This window comes from Schistocerca nitens, chromosome 6, assembly GCF_023898315.1.
Source record: "Schistocerca nitens isolate TAMUIC-IGC-003100 chromosome 6, iqSchNite1.1, whole genome shotgun sequence".
NCBI classification, from domain to species: Eukaryota; Metazoa; Arthropoda; class Insecta; order Orthoptera; family Acrididae; genus Schistocerca; species Schistocerca nitens.
Window position 1 is genome coordinate 601309347 of NC_064619.1, and position 27050 is coordinate 601336396.

Sequence of the window (27050 nt, forward strand, 5' to 3'; positions counted from 1 at the left end):
ATGAATATCCGGTAATGATCTCCACCTGCTTGTGGTAAGATTGTATGAATATGTTTATAACTATAGAATATTGTACCAAATTTTTCTGAGCATTTTAGACAAATGTGTTTTCTGTCAACATCACTGACTGCATTTGAAAAGTTCCGTATATCATATAAATTATCTACAGTATTTAGGAAATTATTTACAGGAGGCACCGCCACGTGGAGTGTCTGGAGGCAAGTCAACAACACTTTGGTAGTGAACTACACAATTCTTACAATGATTGTGAATCCTATTGTGAACGAAAAGTTTTCGTTTCACCGGCTATTGAAGACCCTTAAAAATATAATATTCCACTGAAAAAATCTGTAGTTGCTTTGTTTTATCGCACTAGATAAGAAAATTATACACAGTAACTATTACTCTCCTATTTGTGTGCCATCATTTCCATCATTTACCAAATTTTTGTTTCGATATCTCAAACTATTTATGAGATACAAAGGAGTTCTGAATATTTCATTCTCGCTTTGTCATCTGGGAACGCGAGCAGAATGGACTGTTCTACATGCAATTCATTTTCTCCAGAATGGAGTGAGATATATATCACATCCCAAGTTTAAAGAATAGTTCAATATGTTAACTACATTTGGTATGCAGCAGCACATGACCTAATAAACACTAAACACAAATTCATAGCGACTTCTAGTTTCCATTGTGAACTATTTCACTTTCTTGCAGTAGTTTAAGTAATTTTGAAACATCACATGAACTGTGGTGAAGTTTCATATCAGCACACACTCCACTGCAGAGTGAAAATTTCATTCTGTAAATATTACTTCATTTATTTCTCTGTATAAACTTGTTGCTACATCTTTGGTGTCAGCTGGCGGCTTAGTAAGCTGGTGAAGTATCTTCTGAACCTAAGGGCTCGCTCAGGCTGCCATAGTATGCTGCATCAGTCACGTGCTCATGCTGGTGACTTCTAGTAAGCAGGTGTGGAAGACGCGCCCCACCACACGCTCTGTGTAGAGATGGCAGAGGCCACGACGCGTGTGTGTTGCATCTCACACACCGTTCTCGAAGTATTCTCTCCCTTTCAAGTCATTGCCCTTAGTGTCCGATCAGAAGGACTGTGTTGTGAGGTCGCATCGAACGCAACGTGACAGTTAATAGTGTGGCACTCTCTCAGCAATTTCTGTCCGATTTTCAGCTGTTGCCATCTGGCTATTCGCCTACTCTTCCACACATGGTGGATGTTGCTGGATCCCACTATGGTATCGCTACAGTCTGGAACCGCGCGACCGCTACGGTCGCAGGTTCGAATCCTGCCTCGGGCATGGATGTGTGTGATGTCCTTAGGTTAGTTAGGTTTAAGTAGTTCTAAGTTCTAGGGGACTGATGACCTCAGAAGTTAAGTCCCATAGTGCTCAGAGCCATTTGAACCACTATGGTACTACACATCCATAAATGTTTCTCAGTCCAGCTACGAGTCTGTTGAAAGTAGTATAGGCGACATAAAGTACAACTAGTAGTTCCATACCACCCAAGATGTCAAAAATGTTCAAATGTGTGTGAAATCTTATTGGACTTAACTGCTAACGTCATAAGTCCCTAAGCTTACACACTACTTAACCTAAATTATCCTAAGGGCAAACACACAAACCCATGCCCGAGGGAGGACTCGAACCTCCGCCGGGACCAGCCGCACAGTCCATGACTGCAGCGCCCTAGACCGCTCGGCTAATCCCGCGCGGCTGCACAAGTCAGTTTAATCCTAGTGAATTGCCGCATAGGACTTTCCTCTGTCTGTTCTGTGTCTTTCTCTCGATGTATTGTCTTGAAGCAGTTCACATAGCAAAAAAATGGCTCTGAGCACTATGGGACTTAACATTTGTGGTCATCAGTCCCCTAGAACTTAGAACTACTTAAACCTAACTAACCTAAGGACATCACACACATCCATGCCCGAGGCAGGATTCGAACCTGCGACCGTAGCAGTCGCGCAGTTCCGGACTGAGCGCCTAGAACTTCACATAGCATACTGGATTCGTTTAGAGATGCACATACTCCACCTGTGTGGCTATGAATTAAAGTGTGAGTAGCTAATCTATTCCAAATACATTCCAGAATGCCATTGCAGTGCATTTATTGACAAACGCCGAAAACAGTTCACAGTTAAACATTTTGATGTGGTTAACCTCAAGAAGTCACTGAAAATTTAGAGCACGGTGTTGACAGAGATCAGATTAGGATTGCATTCTAACACAGACTGAAGTGTTTGGCGCTTACCAGAAATTTCTAGTATGGTTTGTATAATTAGTACATTGTCGGCAATATCTTTTCTTCCAGGAGTGCTAGACCTTCAACGTTTGCAGAAGAGCTTCTGTGAATTTTTGAAGGTGGGAGACGAGGTACTGGCGGAATTGAAGCTGTGAGGGCAGCTCGTGAGTCGTGCTTGGATAGCTCAGATGGTAGAGCACTTGCCCGTGAAAGGCAAAGATCCTGAATTCTAGTCTCGTTCTGCCACACAGTTTTAATCTACTAACAAGTTTCAAGTAATATTGTTTTTGCGTCTATTGACACCACACAGGTTCCCCAGCCTTCATCCTGGCAAAACAGTAGCGGTATCGAGTCTGGGAGTGGATGACCCCCAACAGTACCAAATGGCATACTGCAGTAGGTTAAGGCCAGATACCACTCTGCAGTTCAAAACCCAAATTCTGGTTTAAGGGCCAAGCAAACCAAGCCGCCGGTTGGGGCGCTACGCTGAGAGGAATGGCAGAGGTATCACAATTATAAGATTTGTACGCAGAATGTATCACAATTTAATAGTGCCCACTTGAGGCGCCGAGCTGAGAAGGGCGCACAATTGCAAGATTTGCGTAGAGTGCATATGGCAGTTAGAAGCGAAAATTGACATGGGAGAAAGTGTATGAAGGAAAATGGAGGAAGGGGGATAGCCAAATGATAAGTCGCTTGTGTGGAAAAATGTTCTCGAACTGGCCATGGCTCCTTGACTGACCTGCCTGGTCCCCTAATTCGTCACACATACTGCATGTCTGATGGGCTATATCTTCATACCAGCGTTCAGCCAGCTCTATCCACGATATAACACGGCGCATGTTTCAAGCATGGCAAGAAATTCCTCAAAACGATATTCGGTGGCTGTTTTTCTTTGATGTCATTACGAATACTTGAGTGCGTTTATCCTATGAGGGTCACGCTGTAACGTCGCGAGTCAAACTGCAATAGCATTTTATTGCAGTAAGCTACCTTGCAGTAGAGGCTCGTAGCTTTGGAGTCGGTGGCGGTGACAGCCGCTTGTATCTCGGCGTGATTCACTCGCACCTGTCGCCAGCACGAGGGTGGGAAGCGCTACTTGTGTCAGTTCCGGCGACAGAATATTCAAGCCCTTAAGTATCTAAATAAACTATGCTAAATCTTATTCAATTTCGAAAAAATTTATATTTAGCCTTTTGTTATTAAAAAAGCTGGTTGCAAAATCTCAGCTTTCTGGCTGGGATATTTTCGAAGTTAGAGAAAATTACCAAAAATACCAAAAACCGACACTAGTAAAATTAAAGTCAGTTCGGATGCATAGCAGTTTGTCCTTTGCTATCAGTTGGAATCATTACTGAAGTTTACAAAATGTTAGGTCAGTATGTTTGAATTTTTATACTTAAATAACGTTCACTATTTTTCGTTTTCGTAATAGAGAATTCAGTAAGAATTAATATTCATTTAATAACTATTTATTTTGTTGTGTAAATAAATGAGATTAAATGAGTGTGTATGCGGGACATACGTAAAGATTCAATATTATCTCCTGTTAAACATTGTTACTTGGTCATGTGAAAGTGTGCAACAAGCTGTCGCAACGAAAGCTGTAAGTCCCCTTACTTGCTGATGACATATGTCCAAGTGTGTTTTTGTAAGAAGGCAACCATAATAGTTACTTGTAGAGTAACATTTTTCTGAAGTTATTTCAAGATTAGTTTTAGTTTCGTTTGGTTGCTGGAACATTTTATTAATATTTCCAGCATAAAATGACATAAGTGCATCTGTGAATGTCGATTGGAGTAAAACAGTTTAGGCGCGAATATGATCTTGAAAGATTGATCTGATTAGCTGTTCATATGATCAACCAATGAGAGTGAAATCCTTCCTGCACTCTATCACGTAGTATATGCCCTATGAGCAACGGCATTGAGGCAGTCGTAGTCTCGCTGTCGGACGCGCAGGTCATGTTGAATGTGTTCGAAAAAGTTATATGGAAAATGAAGAAGGTACTGTTATTTCGCGTTTGGATTATATCGCCGTGAAAGCAGATGCATTTACGGACAGAAAATTTGAGCTTTGCGAAGGAATTAGTTGGAGAGATAAACGCGTGTGGACTCTCGGCCTTTGTGAAGGATTCCGCGTGGCATCTTTCGTAGTCGTTTACGGAATAGTTGGCGAGCAACTTCTTTTAAAGAAATCCACTGAAAAGGACCGAATGTAAAACTCATGTTGTAGCTAAGTATAAACTGTGAAAATCGCGTAACAATTCGGGCTACACTTTGGTACATTTCTGGCTGTCTTGCGTGTGTACTAGATGGTATGAGCTGTGAGATGAGGACAGCGATATTAGCTGTTAGTTTTAAATGCGGGCTGATGGCACCTATTTGGTTTGGCATCTAAAGGAAATAAAGAACTATTTGCCGAATTTTGGCATTTTTCTAAGAGGTGAAACAATCGCCCTCCACCCGAAAATTGTTATAAGATAGCCGGCCGGGGTGGCCGAGCGGTTCTAGGCGCTACAGTCTGGAAACGCGCGACCGCTACGGTCGCAGGTTCGAATGCTGGCTCGGGCATGGATGTCTCTGATGTCCTTAGGTTAGTTAGGTTTAAGTAGTTCTAAGTTCTGTGGGACTGATGACCTCAAAAGATAAGTCACATAGTGCTCAGAGCCATTTGAACGATTTTGTCATAAGATATTTACATGACATTTAGCTACAGAGTTAATGCGGACTGTGCTAATGTCAGTATTGACGATGTTTTTCTTCAACGCTGCTTTTAACATCGTCAGAACAGTATTTACGTTGCAGAGAATCGGGTTGGTGACCAGACGCCGTACTAAGGTAGGTGGGAGTTTTGTGGCTGACAGTATGACGGAAGAAGCAGTAAACAGTTACGCGAACTTCTTAACCAGAAACACCGCAACGCCTCGCACTGATCCTGACGATGGGCAGCAGTTCAGAATGAAGCACTCCGTCTTCAGGCCACGAGTGGCCCATCGGGGCCATTCGACCGCCGTGTCATCCTCAGTTGAGGATACGGATAGGAGGGACGTGTGTTCAGCACACCCCTCTCCCAGTCGTTATGATGGTTTAATTGACCGGAGCCGCTACTATTCGGTCGAGACGCTCCTCAATTGGCACCACGAGGCTGAGTGCACCCCGAAAAATGGCAACAGCGCATGGCGGCCTGATGGTCACCCATCCAAGTGCCGGCCACGACCAACAGCGCTTAACATCGGTGATCTCACGGGAACAGGTGTATCCACTGAGGCAAGGCCGTTACCAGCAGTTCTGAATGAAGTGGACGTTTAATAATTTAATATTCTTTATGCAATGAGTCTGACGAATATCGTACAGGTAGCACTTACCTGTTCAGTCAGTGCATAATCAATGGAACTGGTAGGGGTCGCAGCCGTTCTGGTGATTACCTTAGTAAAGTCGGCAGTTTTGGATGTATGGAGGAGATGATTATGGTGAGGACGTCGAGCACACCCTGCGAGAAGATGCGCCGCCCCCACTGGCGGAACTCGTTCTCCGGGTCCCGCTGGCAGCTGACTTGTATGCCGAAGGCGACGGAGGCGATGACGTCGGTGGTGTAGCGGGCGCTCAGCTCCCGCATCTCCAGCGCCTCCCCGCGCGACGCCGCTCCCTCCAGCACCTCCGCCATCTCGCGGCCGCAGTCCGCCATCGTCTGCCAAGACATAGGTGTACATCTTAGCTGACATCGACTTATGTGCCTCTGGCCGCCAGCAGAAATTTCTCCAAGAAAAGTTGTCATTTTTCATTCCACTGAATCGCTGCATTTGAAGATGAAATGTGCTCCAGTCACTAAATTTGACGAAATGTACACAAAACTTACTGTATACTAAACTGTTGTCGGTCATCAATACAATATATTTTTGAAGGTAGATTACTTTTTTCCGCAAAGCTAAGCCTGTTTCACCAGGAGGCCTAAACAGGGTCAACAAGAACTCTACCTACCCTTATTCAGGGATACCTTCTGAGTATTTTGGTGTAAGGAACAATCGTCTCCAGTGATTTGTTACAGGGTTACTGCATTTCGCTTGGTTTCTTTCCCTGATTACTTTGAAGACACATTGCATGGAAAGTAACGCACAAGAGTGCAAATGTCGAGGGTATGCACTGTGTGTCTTGTTCGCTGACAGTACCTACTGTTGGCAACAATAGTGATCTCTTTAAGTCATTGTTCTGATGTCTCTATTCAGTACTGCAGCAGTTCCTCGTTATTTTTAAAACGGAAAGACTGAAAACTTGGTTAATCCACTGCAAACGATAAATATGAAGAAAATATATCTTGAAATATCTTAAGACTTATCGAATAATTACCTACTTGTATAGTACAGTCACGAAATTCATACTTTGTGTTTGACAATCTATCATATTCGGAATATTCTCTAATCTAGTAGGTTCTTTGTTGCTGATAATCTGTATCTGCTCCGCCATGTTAAAGCTAAGCTCTCATCGGCGGCATCGGTAGATTTCCGTCATCAGTGAGCAAGTTCTGCTAAGTGAAGTTAGTATAGCTGCGAACATTTTAAAAATCTGATGCAGCAGTAGTTCTACGCTGATATTTATCCACTTACGCTTCAAACAATACGACATACGGTTAGTAACGTCTCACTTCAAAATTGTCAGCTCAACAATCCAGTGCTAGCGATTCTCTTCCGTCTCCAGAGAGTATAATTTGTTTATTCGATCTAAAATCTCACAGGAGAAGTGGTATGTCTTTAGTATTCAGACTATTGCTTATTTCATTGAAATAATTCTGGACTACATCATAAAATAGATACGATAGGTAGCACATCTTAACTCTTCGTTGCCAGTTGGTACTCCTAAATACCACCTCTTTCAATCCTTATTTTCTCCGGATGCACACGTATTTCCCGTACCCTTGGGTGATGTAAGGTTTAAGTTCATGTTTTTCTTGAGTCGGCAAGACTTCACTGCCTTCTAGATCTCATTTGCTGTCCAAAAAGTGTAATTGTGTAGACGTTGGAGACTGGAGCCACCTCGCGTCAACGTTTCTGTACTGTTGAACACAGAATATGAAAATTTCCAGCTGACTCACCTGGAACATCATCTTCATTTTCCCAGATGTAAAAGTGGGCGTCAGCTTCACTCGTAGCCTCCGCCATTTGTCCCCACGTAACACGAAAAGATGGTGGTTTAGGGGCTCATTTTCATTTACTGGCACTGGTCTGTCTTGGAAGGTCCAGAAATCTTTGACGAGGATGCTGCGGATCAAATCTGGGTCCATTACCACCAGGCCTGGTCGGTGGAAGAAGTACGTTCCGAAGAAACGATTGCCTGAAAAAAAAGAACTATATCTACATGGATACTGTACAAATCACATTTAAGTGCCTGGCAGAGGGTTCATCCAACCACCTTCACAATTCTCTATTCTTCCAATCTCGTATAGCGCGCGAAAAGAATGAACACCTATATCTTTCCGTACGAGCTCTGTTTTCTCTTATTTTATCGTGGTAATCGTTCCTCCGTATGTAGGTCAGTGTCAACAAAATATTTTCACATTCGGAGGAGAAAGTTGGTGATTGGAATTTCGTGAGAAGATTCCGTCGTAACGAAAAAGCCTTTCTTGTAATGATGTCCAGCCCAAATCCTGTATCATTTCTGTGACACTCTCTCCCATATTTCGCGATAATACAAAACGTGCTGCCCTTCTTTGAACTTTTCCGATGTACTCCGTCAGTCCTATCTGGTAAGGATCCCACACAGAGCAGCAGTATTCTAAAAGAGGACGGACAAGCGTAGTGTAGGCCTGTTACATTTTCTAAGTGTCCTGCCAATGAAACACAGCCTTTGGTTAGCCTTCCCCACAACATTTTCTGTGTGTTCCTTCCCATTTAAGTTGTTCGTAATTGTAATACCTACGTATTTAGTTGAATTTACGGCTTTTAGATTAGACTGATTTATCGTATAACCGAAGTCTAACGAGTTCGTTTTAGCACTCATGTGGATGACCTAACACTTTTCGTTATTTAGGGTCAACTGCGACTTTTCGCACCATTCAGATATTTTTTCTAAATCGTTTTTCAGTTTCAAATAACAGACTACATTGCTTCTAAAAGGAATATCTGTCATACTTTAGTGTCTCCGCCTACCGTAGGTATCGATCATGACTCAGACAGGCTGTCTGTACCTCGCTCTGTGGCAGCCACTGCCTCCGGCCGCAATAGGCGTGTCACGTGGGCCGCGCCACTCGTTCAGATACGAGGCCGGCCGAGCACCCAGCAATGACTCGTTCTGCTCTGTTCAGTCTCGGGTTTATTTTTCTAACACTGGTAGTTGTACGTTAACTGTGATACACGGCAGTCGGGATAGGTTTACTGATTATGAGTAAGTCAACATGCACCACGTGCATGGGTTCACTGATTGCAACAGAAGGACAACACAGTGCAATGCTGAGCTGTTCCGAAAGCAACTGAAGCGTTCGTATTACTTCTGAGGGTTGTTTCATTACTGTGTGTTACATATTATAGACCTCTCTATTGATGTGGAGGTATTTTCACAGAGACGAAAGTTGTTCTTTTGTGGATACATGGCACATAGGGCATACAATAAAGATCAGCAGTCATGTAGGAACCAGGGACCGCAAATGATACGAGAGGGGGCTACAGTCAGAAGAAAGCATTGTTATACGAACAAGAGTGGAGTGCATGCAGACCATCGCCATTCACGCCGTGGAAGCGTTGGATGTATGTATAGCGAATTGGCTGGGATGGGTTTGATTTATGGCGCGACCAACGATAAACGAGAAGCTGTGCGATTGTATCATACGAAACATCCCGATAGAGAGATGCTGTGCTACACATTATTCGCCATACTGCATCGCCGGAAGTGTGAACCGGGCTCCTTCCATGTGCTTAAGCCGGATGTCGGTCGCCAACGAACAACACGGACAGTTCCAGTGGAACAAAGCGTTCTAAATAGGTGCAGCATACACCGTCACCAAGAACATGAGGTATATACCGCGCCACTGATATCCTCATCCCCTCCATCTGTCGCACTGTACACGACGAAGGACTGCATCCCTTTCATTTCCAATGCATCGAGGCATTGCGACCGGGAGACTACAACGAACGCGTGGAATTTCCGCTGTGGTTTATGCAGGACTCTGCTGCAGACCGATGGTTCACAGTGAGTGTCCTTTTCAATGATGAAGCTGCGTTGTCACTTGGCAGTGTGAGGAACGTTCAAAATCTTCATACATGGGAGGATGTGAATCCACACGTAGCACTTAAACATGCCTCACAACGCAAATTCAGTGTTGACGTGTGGGCTGGCAACGTCAGAGACTGTTTAATTCGGCCGCACATTCTAGTGGCCGACTTCACGGTCGCACGTATATTCCTGCGAGAGGTTCTGCTGTGAACGCTGAATGATGTTCCCATGGCTCTTGATCGCTGCATTCGACTTCACGGTCGCACGTATCTCATAGTCCTGCGAGAGGTTCTGCTGTGAACGCTGAATGATGTTCCCATGGCTCTTTATCGCTGCATTCGACTTCACGGTCGCACGTATCTCATACTCCTGCGAGAGGTTCTGCTGTGAACGCTGAATGATGTTCCCGTGGCTCTTGATCGCTGCATTCGACTTCACGGTCGCACGTATCTCATACTCCTGCGAGAGGTTCTGCTGTGAACGCTGAATGATGTTCCCATGGCTCTTGATCGCTGCATTCGACTTCACGGTCGCACGTATCTCATAGTCCTGCGAGAGGTTCTGCTGTGAACGCTGAATGATGTTCCCATGGCTCTTAATCGCTGCATTCGACTTCACGGTCGCACGTATCTCATAGTCCTGCGAGAGGTTCTGCTGTGAACGCTGAATGATGTTCCCATGGCTCTTGATCGCTGCATTCGACTTCACAGTCGCACGTATCTCATAGTCCTGCGAGAGGTTCTGCTGTGAACGCTGAATGATGTTCCCATGGCTCTTAATCGCTGCATTCGACTTCACGGTCGCACGTATCTCATAGTCCTGCGAGAGGTTCTGCTGTGAACGCTGAATGATGTTCCCATGGCTCTTTATCGCTGCATTCGACTTCACGGTCGCACGTATCTCATAGTCCTGCGAGAGGTTCTGCTGTGAACGCTGAATGATGTTCCCATGGCTCTTAATCGCTGCATTCGAGTTCACGGTCGCACGTATCTCATAGTCCTGCGAGAGGTTCTGCTGTGAACGCTGAATGATGTTCCCATGGCTCTTGATCGCTGCATTCGACTTCACGGTCGCACGTATCTCATACTCCTGCGAGAGGTTCTGCTGTGAACGCTGAATGATGTTCCCGTGGCTCTTGATCGCTGCATTCGACTTCACGGTCGCACGTATCTCATACTCCTGCGAGAGGTTCTGCTGTGAACGCTGAATGATGTTCCCATGGCTCTTGATCGCTGCATTCGACTTCACGGTCGCACGTATCTCATAGTCCTGCGAGAGGTTCTGCTGTGAACGCTGAATGATGTTCCCATGGCTCTTGATCGCTGCATTCGACTTCACGGTCGCACGTATCTCATAGTCCTGCGAGAGGTTCTGCTGTGAACGCTGAATGATGTTCCCATGGCTCTTAATCGCTGCATTCGACTTCACGGTCGCACGTATCTCATAGTCCTGCGAGAGGTTCTGCTGTGAACGCTGAATGATGTTCCCATGGCTCTTAATCGCTGCATTCGACTTCACGGTCGCACGTATCTCATAGTCCTGCGAGAGGTTCTGCTGTGAACGCTGAATGATGTTCCCATGGCTCTTTATCGCTGCATTCGACTTCACGGTCGCACGTATCTCATACTCCTGCGAGAGGTTCTGCTGTGAACGCTGAATGATGTTCCCGTGGCTCTTGATCGCTGCATTCGACTTCACGGTCGCACGTATCTCATACTCCTGCGAGAGGTTCTGCTGTGAACGCTGAATGATGTTCCCATGGCTCTTGATCGCTGCATTCGACTTCACGGTCGCACGTATCTCATAGTCCTGCGAGAGGTTCTGCTGTGAACGCTGAATGATGTTCCCATGGCTCTTGATCGCTGCATTCGACTTCACGGTCGCACGTATCTCATAGTCCTGCGAGAGGTTCTGCTGTGAACGCTGAATGATGTTCCCATGGCTCTTAATCGCTGCATTCGACTTCACGGTCGCACGTATCTCATAGTCCTGCGAGAGGTTCTGCTGTGAACGCTGAATGATGTTCCCATGGCTCTTGATCGCTGCATTCGACTTCACAGTCGCACGTATCTCATAGTCCTGCGAGAGGTTCTGCTGTGAACGCTGAATGATGTTCCCATGGCTCTTGATCGCTGCATTCGACTTCACGGTCGCACGTATCTCATAGTCCTGCGAGAGGTTCTGCTGTGAACGCTGAATGATGTTCCCATGGCTCTTGATCGCTGCATTCGACTTCACGGTCGCACGTATCTCATACTCCTGCGAGAGGTTCTGCTGTGAACGCTGAATGATGTTCCCATGGCTCTTGATCGCTGCATTCGATTTCAGCACGTTGGAGGCCACACGCACTTCAGCAGACAAGTGAGGGCACATCTGCGGGCAACTGTTCCCGACCACTGGATTGGTTGCGGTGGGCCAGACTCATGGCCGCCACGATCAGCTGATCTGCCCCCAACAGATAATTTTCTGTGGGGTATCTGAAAGGCCTTGTGTATGGAACATTGCCAGAGGACCTAGTGGGCATGATTGTTGTGGCAGCAGCCTATCTTCGAGATACACCACGTATCTATGAGAGGGTGCGCCGTTCAATGCAGCGCCGACGTCAGGCGTCTCTTGATGCATCTCCTATAGTGGGTGTCCATTTGTAACATGTGACTAAATAACTTCACCACCATGTAGTAGCCGCGGTTGGCCTTTGTGACCCCGGTTCCTATGTGTTGCTGATCCTTGTTGTAAACCCAATGTGCCACGTCAGCTTGTAAACATTTACTGAATCGCCTTTGGCACACTCTCTTGTCGCACCCCCCGCCACACACACACACACACAAATATCCTTGCTTCTATTACAAAAGTGACGATAATTTTATGCCTCAGGATAAAGTCTATCAACCATTCTCTTCTTTTAGACAAGCTGTGTTGAATGTTGGTAGTCTATGACTCTGGTGTGTGCATACTCAAACTCTAATGAGTCTGAGACATTATTATCGCGAGTATTAGCGAGCGAGCAGTTGTCGAGGGGAGTCGGAAGTGTTCGGACACAGGGTGCGGTGGAGTGAAGCTGCGAGGTCGCAGCCTGCCGTGACCGTTCTAGTAGCTTCGGAGAAGAGTTTGGTAGTAATCGAAGGTTTTTATTTTTATTTTTTTGTAATCTGCCTTTCCGCTGCTCGCAGTTGTTGGTTGCTTGCACACTGGAGGGATTTTGTCAGATTTATGCATGCATACAGTCAAAGTAATATTCGTAAATTTGTTGTGGCCAGAAATGCTTTTACTGAGTATTTAGTATTGTGCAGTAATTAAAAGACTTCGAAAAGTTTGTCAGCATTTAAATCATCAATTTTCTGAGTATAGGAAAATTAAAAGTTTTTATTGGTTTCTTTCATTTTTCTTTACGTCGCTTAAGGTTAGTTGACCAAACCCCTCCTGATCATTCAGTTTCTGTATGTAAAAGTATGGCAGTATTTATTGCAATTTATCATGCATGGCACCCTGTATGGCTCACAGTATTGCTATTAGAAATATTTTTTCATGTTTCTGATCGCACAGTTGCCGCGGCAGGGCGAGGTAAGTTGTCTGTTGCGTATAAGAGCTTTGCAGAACTGTTGTTAGGAGACGTTTGAGGGTATTTTAAAACTCGCAGTCAGGTGGTTGAGAATTGATTTATTTATAACTCGTGAGAGGAGTAGTTTTAATTTGATCAATTTTCTGTCTTACTTATTCTCAATCAGATTACTATCATTGTCAAATACGGAACGTTACACACACACAACTGCGTACGTCTTTTAAAATAATTACGTACGCGTTTCAGCGTCATAAACCTCTTTTCACCCTAATTTGATTTAACGTGATCCACTGATCTCATTTTCATCATTGTTCTTAGCTCTTGGGTCGCCAATTAATATATTGGGTGCAGCCATGTAAAAATTCAGACACCTTCCTTTGCGACGAATGAAGCAAAGAAAAGCAACTTAAGACAAAAGAGCAAAGCGGAATTTCGACAAGGGGAGACCGCTGATAACCGCAAGTATTACAGGTGGATCACTAGCCAGTTATCTCACACCATAGCCAAGCTGGGCAACCTGAAGTGCGAAATCACGAATGCAGCATAGAGATCGAACAGCTACGACTAAGATGGTCCAATTTCACCATATCCAGGCCGCAGCAATGTTATGACTTGGGGCGCAGAAACTAGTATGGCAGCACAACAAGCACAAGCTAGTCTCGTATAAATATTGCTCGTTTTTCAGTGGAGGTATTTTAGTGTGCAGCCTGGAGGGGGGACCTATGTCGGACTCCCATCTGCCTCTCTAGCGGTCTACACACTTCTATGGAACAGGTGGTTCCACCTTGGGGCCTTGGACGCAGCACCACCACCCGTGCTGAGTCTGGTGAGGAGGAATTAGGAGCCTTCGAAAAGCAGGCAATCTAGTGGGGTACCTTATGGGCTCACAAGTGCAGCCACTTTAGTCATCATGTGTGTCGTACTCCAGCTTCTACCGCCTTCCACTCTGGTCGTCTCTGTTCCTGTGCAGGGTGTGCAGTCGCTCATCCGCCATCACCTGTGCCGGCAAATTCCCCGATGCCTACCTCTGCTGTGGGTGAACTCTGCTGTCGGGAGCTGACACTTCTGCTCAGGGTCTCTAAATGATCAACCCCGCCATGGCAGTCTTTGGTCGGGGTTGCTGTGGCATTTCTGGCTTTGGTGGCATAAGATGCCATCCCATATTCATAGTTTGGGTGAAACTGCATTAGTTGAGGTATAAGGGAGTCCTTTCCCCTTCAGGGAAAGGAAAAAATATAGTGCAGCCATGGTTTAAAAGCTGGTATTATGTAGTTTTTTAACTGAATCGTTACTGAAACTTTCTTATGGATACTTACTTGTCACTATTCACCTTCAGAAAAGTTAAAAACACCTCACACTCACAGGTTACCCGTCCCACCCTCCACAAACTGTTGTATGGGTGATCTTGGTCAGGAATACACGATGAAAAATAGTGTTCACGACTCACAGTATTCTCTTTGTCAACTAAACTGAGTTCATTCATTGTTTACTTAACACTGTGTCAACTTAGTAATTGTTTATTATGGAATCAAAGTGCCACGGTGTGACAGCTCAAAGCAAAGAATAGCAGTATCTCAAGTTAAGTAATGCGTATACCTCTAGTAAAAATTAAAATAAAACAAAGTTCATTCAGTGTAAGTTTTAAATTAATGTTCCACACAATACAGTTTTGTGACTGAAGTCAGCAGAGCTGTTTCAAGCACCATCATCATCATCAGCTGCATAGTGCATTATCTGCAGATGGGCTACTACTAGAGGCCAAAACCGGTGACATTTTAATTCATGAATGTGCAATCCAGACTTTTTTTTTTTTTTTTTTTTGCTAAATTTACTTTACTGATATCTAGCTGATCCAAACAATGCCATCTAAAATAATGTATAAATTTTGATTTAGGTAAAATGGTTTTATGAGTTTTTTCCCAAAATAGTACTTGCTTTCCGGATATGCCTCGCATTTTATTAATTATTTACCTATAGATCCACATTTTTATCTGGAGAATGCATATTATATGATGTATTTTTAAGTATATAATGTTTACTAAAAATCTGCCATTACATTCCAATAGTATTCAATAAAACCTATCTGTACACATTTAGTTTGTGAAAATCTCACAAGGCGTTGTCGAGATACTAATTTTCAGAGTTCAGTATAGTTACAAAAGCTCTGAAATTCACTAACTTAAGAACTCCTTTTCAGACCGAAGGCGCGCTTTCACCTACATACTCGTCTTGTTTATCTCTTTATAACTATGTTATTAACTTTTCTATTGCTTGCTGGTTCAGTTTTCATTGAAATTTGTTTTATTTAATATTTATGGTGGTCACTCAGGTCAGCCAAGGCGGTTGCCCTCTCCACGTTCTCTGCCAATGGCAGGAGCGCCTGGGTTCTTCCGACCATGTGCCAGAACATGGACTTAGCTGCCCTCTCTTCTGTGGACGTGGTATTTCTAGTACTCACAGTGTCTGCCAGTCACGGAGACCCAAAGGTGCCACCATCTACAGATAACACCTCAACACCAGAGTGGGGACCGCTCTGATCTCGTCCCACGTAGCCTCCATACCTCTGTAGCTGCAGACCATAATCAAACACTATAGGGAAAACTTTTCAGTCACCTTCAGAAATATTGCAGTATAATATGAAGGACTCCTGGTATCTTTATAGGATACTAGGCGGAACTGCAAGCCAATGAATACCGTGAATACAAAGCTGCACTCGAAACGAGGGTCACGAGCAGTTGTTTATAAAATGCCATAGCACTAAACTATAGGAATCAAGGACTTAGCCACATATTAATGTATTAAAATTCATGACTTGTTTCAGCTTTGCAACCATCAACGCATCCAATGAGTACAGCAGTGATGTATATGAGTACAATCACAGTCAATACAGAACACTTTATTAACATAAAACGTGTAGTGGCTAGATGTCATTGTGTCATTGAATCTAATGAAGGCTGCAAAGCCAAAATCAGCCGTAAAGTTTTTTCAACTAACACATGACCTAGATATCGATTTCTACGATGCAATCCATTACAAAGGTCACATGCCTCCTCTCTCCAGTGGCCTCATTCCATGAAATGCTAAAGCACTATCAACTTTATACGAGTACAACCGTTATCATAGTGAGGTGAAGCAAAAATAGCTTCTCAAACATCCGTCGTAGTTGCAACACCTGGGGGAAGAAGTGTTACCATTTACCCCTCCTCCACCTCTCCTAACATAAAATACTGCTTGGGGTTAAGAAATTTTCGTCCGTCAAGTGGACTGTTTGTGATATAAATCACTGTTTTAGAGATGTTTTTTTAAATAAGAAGAGTCGCACTCTTGTTGGATCAAATGCATACATCTCAGTTGATACTACGTTACAGAGCATTTCCAGTAAAGACGAATGACGAATACCTATTCCGTGGTGGGATTTAACTGAAAGGACGTACATTACCTCAATGACTTATCACGGAGATCACAATGGATTTAAGAAATACAGAATGAGATTTTCACTCTGCAGCGGAGTGTGCGCTGATATGAAACTTCCTGGCAGATTAAAACTGTGTGCCCGACCGAGACTCGAACTCGGGACCTTTGCCTTTCGCGGGCAAGTGCTCTACCAACTGAGCTACCGAAGCACGACTCACGGCCGGCACTCACAGCTTTACTTCTGCCAGTACCTCGTCTCCTACCTTCCAAACTTTACAGAAGCTCTCCTGCGAACCTTGCAGAACTAGCACTCCTGAAAGAAAGGATATTGCGGAGACATGGCTTAGCCACAGCCTGGGGGATGTTTCCAGTTCTGCAAGGTTCGCAGGAGAGCTTCTGTAAAGTTTGGAAGGTAGGAGACGAGGTACTGGCAGAAGTAAAGCTGTGAGTGCCGGCCGTGAGTCGTGCTTCGGTAGCTCAGTTGGTAGAGCACTTGCCCGCGAAAGGCAAAGGTCCCGAGTTCGAGTCTCGGTCGCGCACACAGTTTTAATCTGCCAGGAAGTTTCGATTTAAGAAATGTTTTCATTTCATCTTACCTTTGAATTGTCGGTACATGTCAGACGAGCCCAGTGCTAACGACCGCTTGCCCAAAATAATATCTTTGGCAGTGCCAAAAGGGAACTGCGGTTCCCGGTAAGGTGCGCCCTTCTTCTTCCAGTACTTGTACGAGTGGGAGAACCACACATACACTGCCACCACCACCAGCGACACGCCTACCAACAGCTCGGTGAGCCACGACTCAGCGTAGAAGGCCATGCTGAAAACTCTGAAACAGAACCAGAAGTAGCTGAATTGAGTTTTCTTGCTTGTCTGTCTAATCGCACCGCTCTTTCTTTTTCTGTGAAGCAAAGCAAACAGTCGCTGTCGTCCAATAGGCGTATGCCAAATGAGCGTGTGTAGTAAAGAAATGAAATTGGTGTTCGTAGCCATTAAGGCCACTGCTGCCATGTGTGAAAGAAGCTTTTGCCGCAGATGTAAAGGAAATAATCGTCATCATCAACATCTTTCTACCAGATTAAAACTGTGTGCCGGACCGAGACTCGAACTCGGGACCTTTGCCTTTCGCAGGCAGGTGCTCTACCAACTGAGCTACCCAAGCACGACTCACGGCCCGCCCTCGCAGCTTCAATTCTGTCAGTACCTCGTCTCCTACCTTCTGTGAAGTTTGGAAAGTAGGAGACGAGGTACTGGCGGAAGTAAAGCTGTGAGGACGGGGCGTGAGTCGTGCTTGGGTAGCTCAGTTGGTAGAGCACTTGCCCGCGAAAGGCAAAGGTCCAGATTTCGAGTCTTGGTCCGGCACACAGTTATAATCTGTCAGGAAGTTTCATATCAGCGCAAAATCCGCTGCAGAGTGAAAATCTCATTCTGGAATCTTTCTGTCAAATAGCACGTTATCTTTTCATGTCCCCCTGCCTCTGCTAACTTGGTAGAAAAATAAGCTCATTTGACGAATTATGTGTCACCCCCTTAAATGAACACGCTGGTGTCTTTGGATCACTGTAGGCGGTCTACAACTGGCACCAGACGATCATACGACCCGAACACAGTGACAGAAATCATGACAGTGAAGTAGCGTACATGTCTGTCAGTGTATGGAATCAACGTAATGAGATAGGCCAAGTGGAGACATGGCAGAAACGTGATATAGTGTTTGGAGGGGTCCATTACCTCATCAATGAGTGCAACTGGCCGATTTGTTGATGGTCAAAGCGTATTGTTAAACATATCGAGAAAGAATGGTGTATTACTGCGGCTATGCAACTTGGCGTAGGAGCAGTTTTCGAAAGAGGAGCCTTCCTGACACGGACCAGAGATAAATACCACACACTGTCAGTGACAATCGTTTCTAACACAGCTGGGACTGCTGCTGTCATTTAAGGTAGGTTCATCACAATCAGATTCCATGCGAAGATTGCGAAGAAACTGGAGTCTTGGAGTCAGGTACCTCGCAAAAGGGCATTGTTCATGGCGGCAGATGAAGCTGCTTGAAGTCAGTGAGTCGATCAGCACAGAAATTGGACGGTAGCTAGCAGGAGACGTGTAGTTCGGTCCGATGAGTCGGGCTTTTACCCATTACCAAGTGATGCAGGACTAGGAGAGCCTCAATGGCCCAACGAGGCTTATAACACCAACTAGTGGAGAGTGTAGTTCAGGCCAGAGTGTGTTCTGTGATCTTTTGGGCTTGTGTTCCTTACAGTGACTTGGCAACACTCATTCAAGTTACGATGAACACGAACTGGGATGTTTACTTCAACGACCTCATGGACCAAATGGTGCCCTTTCTTCTACACTGATGAGACAAAAGTCATGTAATACCTCCTAATATCGTGTCGGACCTCCATTTGCCCGGCGTAGTGCAGCAACTCGACATGGCGTCGCAGGAAGTCCCTTGCATGCTGCCTCTACGGTCGTCCATAACAGCGAAAGTGTTGCCGGTGCAGGCGCTGACCTCTCGATTATGCTCCATAAATGTTCGATAGGATTCATGTCTGGTGATCTGAGTTGCCAAATCATTCGCTCGAATTGTCCAAATTGTTCTTCAAACTAATCTTGAACAACTGTGGCGCAGTGACTTGGCGCATTGTCATCCATAAAAATTCCATCGTCGTTTGGAAACGTGAAGTCTATGAATTGCTGCAAATGGTCTCCAAATAGCCGATCAGAACTATTTCCGTCAATGAACAGTTCAGTTGGGCCAGAGGACCCAGTCAATTCCACGTAATAAACACAGCCCACACCATTATGCAGGCACCACTAGCTTGCGTTGTGCTTTGTTGGCAATTTGGATTCATGGTTTCGTGGGCTCAGCGTCACTCTCGAATCCTAGAATCAGCTCTTATCAATTGAAATCAGGACACATCTGAGCAGGCCACTGTCTTCGTCAAGGGTCAACCGATATGGTCACGAGACCACGAGATGTAGTATCGGTAGCGAAGGCACTCGCGTCGTTCGTCTACTACCATAGCCCATCAACGCCGAATTTCGCCGCACTGTCGTAACGTATACGTTGGTCGTACGTCCCAGATTGAATACTGTCATTATTTCACGCAATCTTGCTTGTTTGTTAGCACTGGCAACTCTACGCAAAAGGCCGCTGTGCTCGGTCGTTAAGTAACGGCCGTCTGCCACTTCGCTGTCCGTGGTGAATTCCCTAATGATTACCCAAATGGAATCTCCCATACGTCTAGCTTCAACTGTCATTCCGCGTTCAGAATGGTTCAAATGGCTCTGAGCACTGTGGGACTTAACTTCTAAGGTCATCTGTCCCGTAGAACTTAGAACGACTTAAACCTAACTAACCTAAGGACATCACACACATCCTGCGACCGTAGCGGTCGCGCGGTTCCAGACCGTAGCGCCTAGAACCGCTCGGCCACCCCGGCCGGCTTCCGCGTTCAGTGTATATTAATTTCCGTCGTGCAACCCTTACCATGCCGGAAAACTTTTTACATGAATCGCCTGAATACAAATGACAGCTCCGCCAATTCACTGACCTTTTGTACTTTGTGTGCGCAATACTACCGCCAACTGTATATTTGAATATCGCTATCCCATGACTGTTGTTACCTCAGTGTATATCTTCTCCATGAGTATGCTGTGAATATTACCATCTTCCAAGACGACGACAGCCCTGTTTAAGGGACTGTACGTATATATACCTAGCTTGATGAACACTCATGGGCCGGCCGGTGTGGCCGAGCGGTTCTAGGCGCTTCAGTCTGGAACCGCGCGACCTCTTCGGTCGCAAGTTCGAATACTGCCTTGGGCATGGATGTGTGTGATGTCCTTAGGTTAGTTAGATTTAAGTAGTTCTAAGTTCTAGGGGACTGATGACCTCAGATGTTGAGTCCCATAGTGCTCAGAACCATTTGAACCATTTTTTGAACACTCATGCACGCTGTTAGACGCTAATGGCCCGCTAAAGCATCCCAACTTAATCCCGCAGGAAATGCCTCGGACTTTTTTCGATAGTGAGTGCAACGTTGCAATCAGCAGCCTCTTAATTTGGTACCTCTACCAGATTTCACTAGGAAGGCGTGAATATAGATGTGTATGGCATACCTAAAGAAAGGTATGGACACTCCTACTCGCCGAATGGGGGCCATTGCCAAGGGTACAAGCGTTAAATCCACATCTTCTCCTATACTCCGCAAGCCACTTCTCGATATGTGGCGGAGGGTATTTCGTGTACCATTATCATTTACCCTTCACCTGTTCCAGTCGCGAATGGCTCATGGGAAGAACGACTGCTGGTAAGTGTTTGTATGAGCTCTAAACTCTGTAATCTTATCATCATGGTCCTTCCGAGAGATATACGCAGGAGGAATTAGTGTAATTGTTGGCTCTTCCAGGAACTTACATTCTTGGAACTTTAACAGGAGACCACACTGTGGTGCAGAAAGTATCTCTAGCAGCGTCTTCCACTGGAGTTTGCTCAGTATATCCGTGATGTTTTCGCGATTACTGAATGAAACTGTAGCGAAACGTGCTGCTCTTCCTCGAATCTTCTTTATTTCCTCTATCAGTGCTACCTGATATGGATCCCAGACTGACGAGCAACATTCACGTATTAGTCGAACGAGTGTTTTGTAAGTCATTTGTCGATGGACTACATTTCGTGAACATTCTTCATATGAAACTGTCTGCTATCTGCTTACCCGCGAGGCGTTATTACACGATATTTAACGGGATGCCTATTGGGGGTTACCAGCTTTTCGCCGAGTGTGCTTACTTGATAGTGAACACAGGTTGATGTCTTGGGCACAAAATTTGCGTGATGTGAACACAGTGGAACACATATGGGACGCTATTTGCCTGCAGGTCCGCGACCACAAACCTCTGGTCCAAAAATTACTGGAACTGCGTGGCATGTGCGTAGGAAACTGTTGCTACCCTTCCATGAGCATTCTCCAAAAGAAACATGGAAAGAAGTATTGAGAGATGCAAATAAATCGTTTTTAGCAACTCTGATAATTTAAAAATAAAGAATGTACGTGAAATTGATGTTTAAATCTGGCACTCTCACGGATTGTCTCGTGTTATCAGATAGTAGAAGAGCATAAATTGTAACCTAGCAGGAACTTTTAAATTAGTGCACACTCAGCTGCAGGTGGCAAGATGGATTCTGCAATCAATTCACTAGCCGGTGACTAAGCCATTTCTCCGCAGTATCCAATTTTTCAGAGGCGCTAACTCCGCAAGGTATGTAGAAGAACCTCTGTGAAGTTGGGAAAGTAACACAGGCGTTCTGGGATATCTGAAATCGTGAAGAGAGTAAAATTAAAGGATATGGTTTCGTGTCCAGGTGCAGTACACGGCTCAAAACTTGCGAGAAAAGTACGGCAGCGAACACACTACCGTCAGCCGACGGCTTCCCTCTGGAATCAGCCCGCAGTCTTTGGTTAGGCCAATCCTGAGTGTTGTAACTCTGTACGTTATTGATGGTATAACACAATAAATCGGCTAGCATATGCTAACGAAGTTGTTGTAATCAGTGGTACCAAAGAGGACTTGCAGCTCATAGCAAGTTCCTACAGACCTATTGCAATGAAAGTAGAGTTACATATTAATGAGGAGGAAATGAGCATGGTCGTGAGTCTGTGGCCCATATATGTCACTCTCTGTTTTGTATTGATAATGTCACACAGTTAAGTACTAAAAAACTGTTGCCGGTGTTAAGCAACTGAAGTACAAAAAATATCCGGAAATACCAAAATAACATAACTTTTAACACACAAAATTTTCTTGCTGCTACCCGAGACTCTTTCCTCTGTACACTGAAAGTGGGAAAGAATATGAACAGCAAACAGTTCAGTTAACATGCCTGTTCAGAACAGAGACTGAGGAAACTACAGAAGGAATGTCGAGTTTATGTAAAAGTTATTGAAAAGGCACTTAAAATAATAGCTGAAGTCATCTTACCAGATGATATGAAATGTTTTGGAAAAAATGATGCTGTTCAGATAATGCTTTTATATATGACCAAAGTACGCAAACTTCATCAGATTTTAAAAAACTTCGAGTGAGAATCTGTGAAGAATCTGTAGTGAAAGAAAAAAGTTGCCCATGGCGTTCGATAACTTCAGAAGCCTGTATAGACTCAGAAACATCAAAATTTAGTGCGCGCCAGTTGCAAGCCACAAAACCAGTCGAGGACTGAACCTATGTTGCCGACTTTCTCCGACGTTATGAAACATTTATAATGAAAACATACTCAGGGAGAGAAATAGTAAAGGAAGACAGGCCATTAAATTCGGTTAGCCGGCCGAAGTGGCCGTGCGGTTAAAGGCGCTGCAGTCTGGAACCGCAAGACCGCTACGGTCGCAGGTTCGAATCCTGCCTCGGGCATGGATGTTTGTGATGTCCTTAGGTTAGTTAGGTTTAACTAGTTCTAAGTTCTAGGGGACTAATGACCTCAGCAGTTGAGTCCCATAGTGCTCAGAGCCATTTGAACCAAATTCGGTTATAATCAGAATGACGTCGTGCTAGTTTAACAACATGGTGTTTCCGCTGCGTCGCAGTTTCATGTATCTCTGTATATTCGGTATGCCGGTCAGAAATTCCGATCTGGTGTTTAATCAAGAACATGGTGTTTCGTTAGAGGTCAATTGCGCAATGATGTCTGAGCTTTTAGTATTAGTGGTAGAGGCGTTCGTCGTTTGCACGATGTAAATGCTAGTGTAAACCATGACAGTAACTAAACACACAGGGAGAAACTGCAGTAACAGTTTTTCAAAGTATCTTTTACACACAGTTGCTCCCGACGAAGATGATAAATGTGACCGTCGAACACGAAGGACAATAAGTCGATCACGTTTTCTGACCGAAACGCTCAGTGCAGCACATTCTTGAGGTGTTCCGAGTTGTGCTGTTATGTGTATTCGCTGACTCGACTCCAACCAAGCGTGATCTATTTGTTGATGTCGTCTTGCTTAAACTGAGACATTCCTTCCCGATTTATTAGGTTCTGCGACATCTTTATTTCGACAGACTGCTTAGTTACTCAGTCCCAGAAAAATTGGCGTTTGAATCGCAATGTTTCATTACATGACAATATTCGAGTCAGTGCTCGGCGACAGATGATGTGCTTCGTTGTTATAGTCGGATATGTCGCCGATGTTCCTTCCATCTTTCCTCGGCTGTTCTAATAGTCTGTCCCAAGCGACACATACCACATTCGCAAGGAATGCGGTAAGCACCTGGCTTTTGTAGACCTATACCGTCCTTTACATGACGCAGAACATGTTTTAGTTTTCTTGACGGGAGCCTATTGAAATAAAGATGTTGGGAAATGTGATAAAGAGGGACGAAATGTTTCAGTTGAAACAAGGCTTGAGGTCTGGCAGTTACTTTATTAAGATTTCGCAGGTCACCACATCCAGAGCAGGGGAACGCTGAGAGAATGTGCGTTTCACAGAATATCATTGCGAGATCTGGACGTCAAAAGAGCCTCAAAGGGCATAGCGGGCGTCCGCAGTAGAGCTATCAATCCGCTATAAACATCGGCGCCAAGCCAGCGATAGTTCACAATCTGCTTGTAATCCAGGCGGCGATTACACGTATTTGCATATTCTGGAATATTCTATGTGTGTACAAACAGCTGCGCTCTCTATCCAGGAGTTAAGTTCTGTTCTGGCTGTACGCTGGGGTTCGTAGTAATTGCGCTCTCAGTTTTAAATGTGCTTCATTGACGGCTCTACTTTCGGATTTGGGCTTGAATGTGGCTACAGAGACACGAAACAGTGCGAGAATGGAAATTCAAACTCGACTGAACACATGGAGGTACACCACTAGTCAATCACGCCGAGAAATACTGAGAGATGAATTTTTGTGAAGTTTTAAATTCACCACCATATTGTTCCCTATTCTTCTCCTGGTTATTGGAAACGCAGGTTCAAAAATGGCTCTGAGCACCATGGGACTTAACATCTGAGGTCATCAGTCCCCTACAACTTAGAACTACTTAAACCTAACTAACCGAAAGACATCACACACATTCATGCCCGAAGCAGGATTCGAACCTGCGACCGTAGCGGTCGCGCGGTTCCAGAGTGTAGCGCCTAGAACCGCTCGGCCACCCTGGCCGGCGGAAACGCAAGGACAGAAGCTTTTTGCCCCATGTGTTCGGAGAATTAATACATGAGGATCACTATTCCCTTTACTTAATATTAGAATATAATAATTTCTATTTTAGCAGTAGAAGAAGTTAAATATTGTAACTAACAAGGGGAGGCCGCCAATTGTGAAATTCAGATTCGATTCATACTGCGCATAATAAAAGCTCATGGCCAGAGGTGTAATGTGGCAAAGCACCAAGATGCACTTCTCAGCCGTTGTCGAGAAAATCGACAGTTAAAAGAAACCGTTGCGGTGAAATACTCTCTACGATTAATAATTTTCTACACCGTCGTGGCGCAGCGGTAAGCGCTCGGGTTCGTAATCCGAAGGTCGCCGAACCGAATCTCGCGCCATGCAACCTTTCTTTTTTTAGTATTTGTTTTTTGTAATTCTAATTCCCGGCAATCAGTTGCAACAATTATGCATATAATAAGTTGTTGAAAGTCTTTTGTCGTGGAAAAACTGGCGACTTCGAACATCATTATGTTTTCCGCACACAAAGTTGTATTTCACAAATGTTATTAATTGTCTTCATAATGTCAACCACGTATAGTTAACGGAAGACGTAGAAACGGTATTCCGAAACGAATACGTATAGCGTAAGTCAAACGTTCGAATTAGAATAGAGACCCCACGAACACAAATTTGCTGCGGCAGGTATGAAATATAAACTCCGTTACTCGCTCGTTACACTTGAAGGACAGATGTTGAATGGGCCGAACCGAGCAGCCGCATAACAGCGTAGTTGCCTGCTAACTTCGAAAGAAGGTAGATGCGGTCCCTAGCGCAACTTATAACATCGTCGAAAATCAGTGCGGACGGGAGAGCTTTGGTACACCCTGTTAAAAAAACGAAAAAATGGAGGCGGTACAATTGGAGAGCGATCCGCCTTCACCAACATGCATAAGCATTTCATTAATAGTTTATATATATATATATATATATATATATATATATATATATATATATATATAATATTTGAATTACAAAAAACTAATAATAAAAAAAGGTTGCATGGCGCGAGATTCTATCCGGCGACCTTCGGATTACGAACCCGAGCGCTCACCGCTGCGCCACGACGCTATAGAAAATTATTAATCGTAGAAAATATTTCACCGCAACGGTTTCTTTTAACTGTCGATTTTTCTCGACAACGGCTGAGAAGTGCATCTTGGTGCTTTGCCACATTACACCTCTGGCCATGACCTTTTATTATGCGCAGTATGAATCGAATCTGAATTTCACAATTGGCGGCCTCCCCTTGTAAGTAGAATGTGACATTACATATGAATTTGATAGAGATGCAGAAAAGAAAGTAGCAAAACTCTCAAATACATGTGACTGAATGAATAGGTGCTTGAACAATAAAACAGACGTCTGAGACACGTTTGAAATTTTGTAGCAGCATTACTGTTCCTACTTTAGTGTACGAAAGTGAGTTGTGGGTCGCAGTAAACAAGAGAGTAGATTTCAGGCAGGAGAAATGAGTTTTGTGAGAGCAGTAAAACGGTATAACAGCCTATACATAAACAAGAATGATGATTTTGAATGAAACGATCCGCGATTTTCAGGTGATCTGTGCAACAATTAATAACAGTTCACAGTCTGGTCATCTGGCATCCAAAAGAATATGCAGGTAATACATTTCGAAAGCAAAGGTACGCTCTTTTTGAAGAGGTTGAGATTTACTGTGCTCTAAAAGGATCTCCTGATTTCACGCTGAATGCGCAGACAGATCTTCGACATGAGGGATTTTTACCAAATTTTTACTCGCTGAGCAGATAGGCATTATTCCCTCAGCCACTGTTTTATTGTCATAGGTCTTTACGTTCCCAGTTTAGCTTTTATTGTACTATCTTTTGTGAAAAGGTCAAGCGCCGACACGCCAGTCGGGAACCGTAGAGCAGACAGAGCTGTGAAGAAGACGTCTACATCTACATCTACATGTAAATGATTACTCTGCAATTCACATTTAAGTGCTTGGCAGGGGGTTCATCGAACCACAATCATACTGTCTCTCTACCATTCCACTCCCGAACAGCGTGCGGGAAAAACGAACACCTAAACCTTTCTGTTCGAGCTCCGATTTCTCTTATTTTATTTTGATGATCATTCCTACCTACGTAGGTTTGGCTCAACAAAATATTTTCGCATTCCGAAGAGAAAGTTGGTGATTGAAATTTCGTAAATACACTCCTCGAAATTGAAATAAGAACACCGTGAATTCATTGTCCCAGGAAGGGGAAACTTTATTGACACATTCCTGGGGTCAGATACATCACATGATCACACTGACAGAACCACAGGCACATAGACACAGGCAACAGAGCATGCACAATGTCGCCACTAGTACAGTGTATATCCACCTTTCGCAGCAATGCAGGCTGCTATTCTCCCATGGAGACGATCGTAGAGATGCTGGATGTAGTCCTGTG

The 27050-nt window shown here is 44.5% G+C and overlaps 1 protein-coding gene across 1 annotated transcript in view; it reads right to left on the reverse strand.

Annotated features, from left to right (window-relative positions):
* LOC126263068 (probable cytochrome P450 6a13) overlaps positions 1-27050 on the reverse strand; it is a 56399-nt gene that overhangs the window by 19538 nt on the left and 9811 nt on the right. Inside the window, exons 2-4 of the mRNA XM_049960051.1 lie at positions 17034-17263; positions 7351-7589; positions 5690-5952 (exon numbers count right to left, since the gene is read on the reverse strand). Coding sequence (XP_049816008.1) covers positions 5690-5952; positions 7351-7589; positions 17034-17253 — 722 coding nt within the window. The 5' untranslated portion in view covers positions 17254-17263. The remainder of the gene's footprint in view (positions 1-5689; positions 5953-7350; positions 7590-17033; positions 17264-27050) is intronic.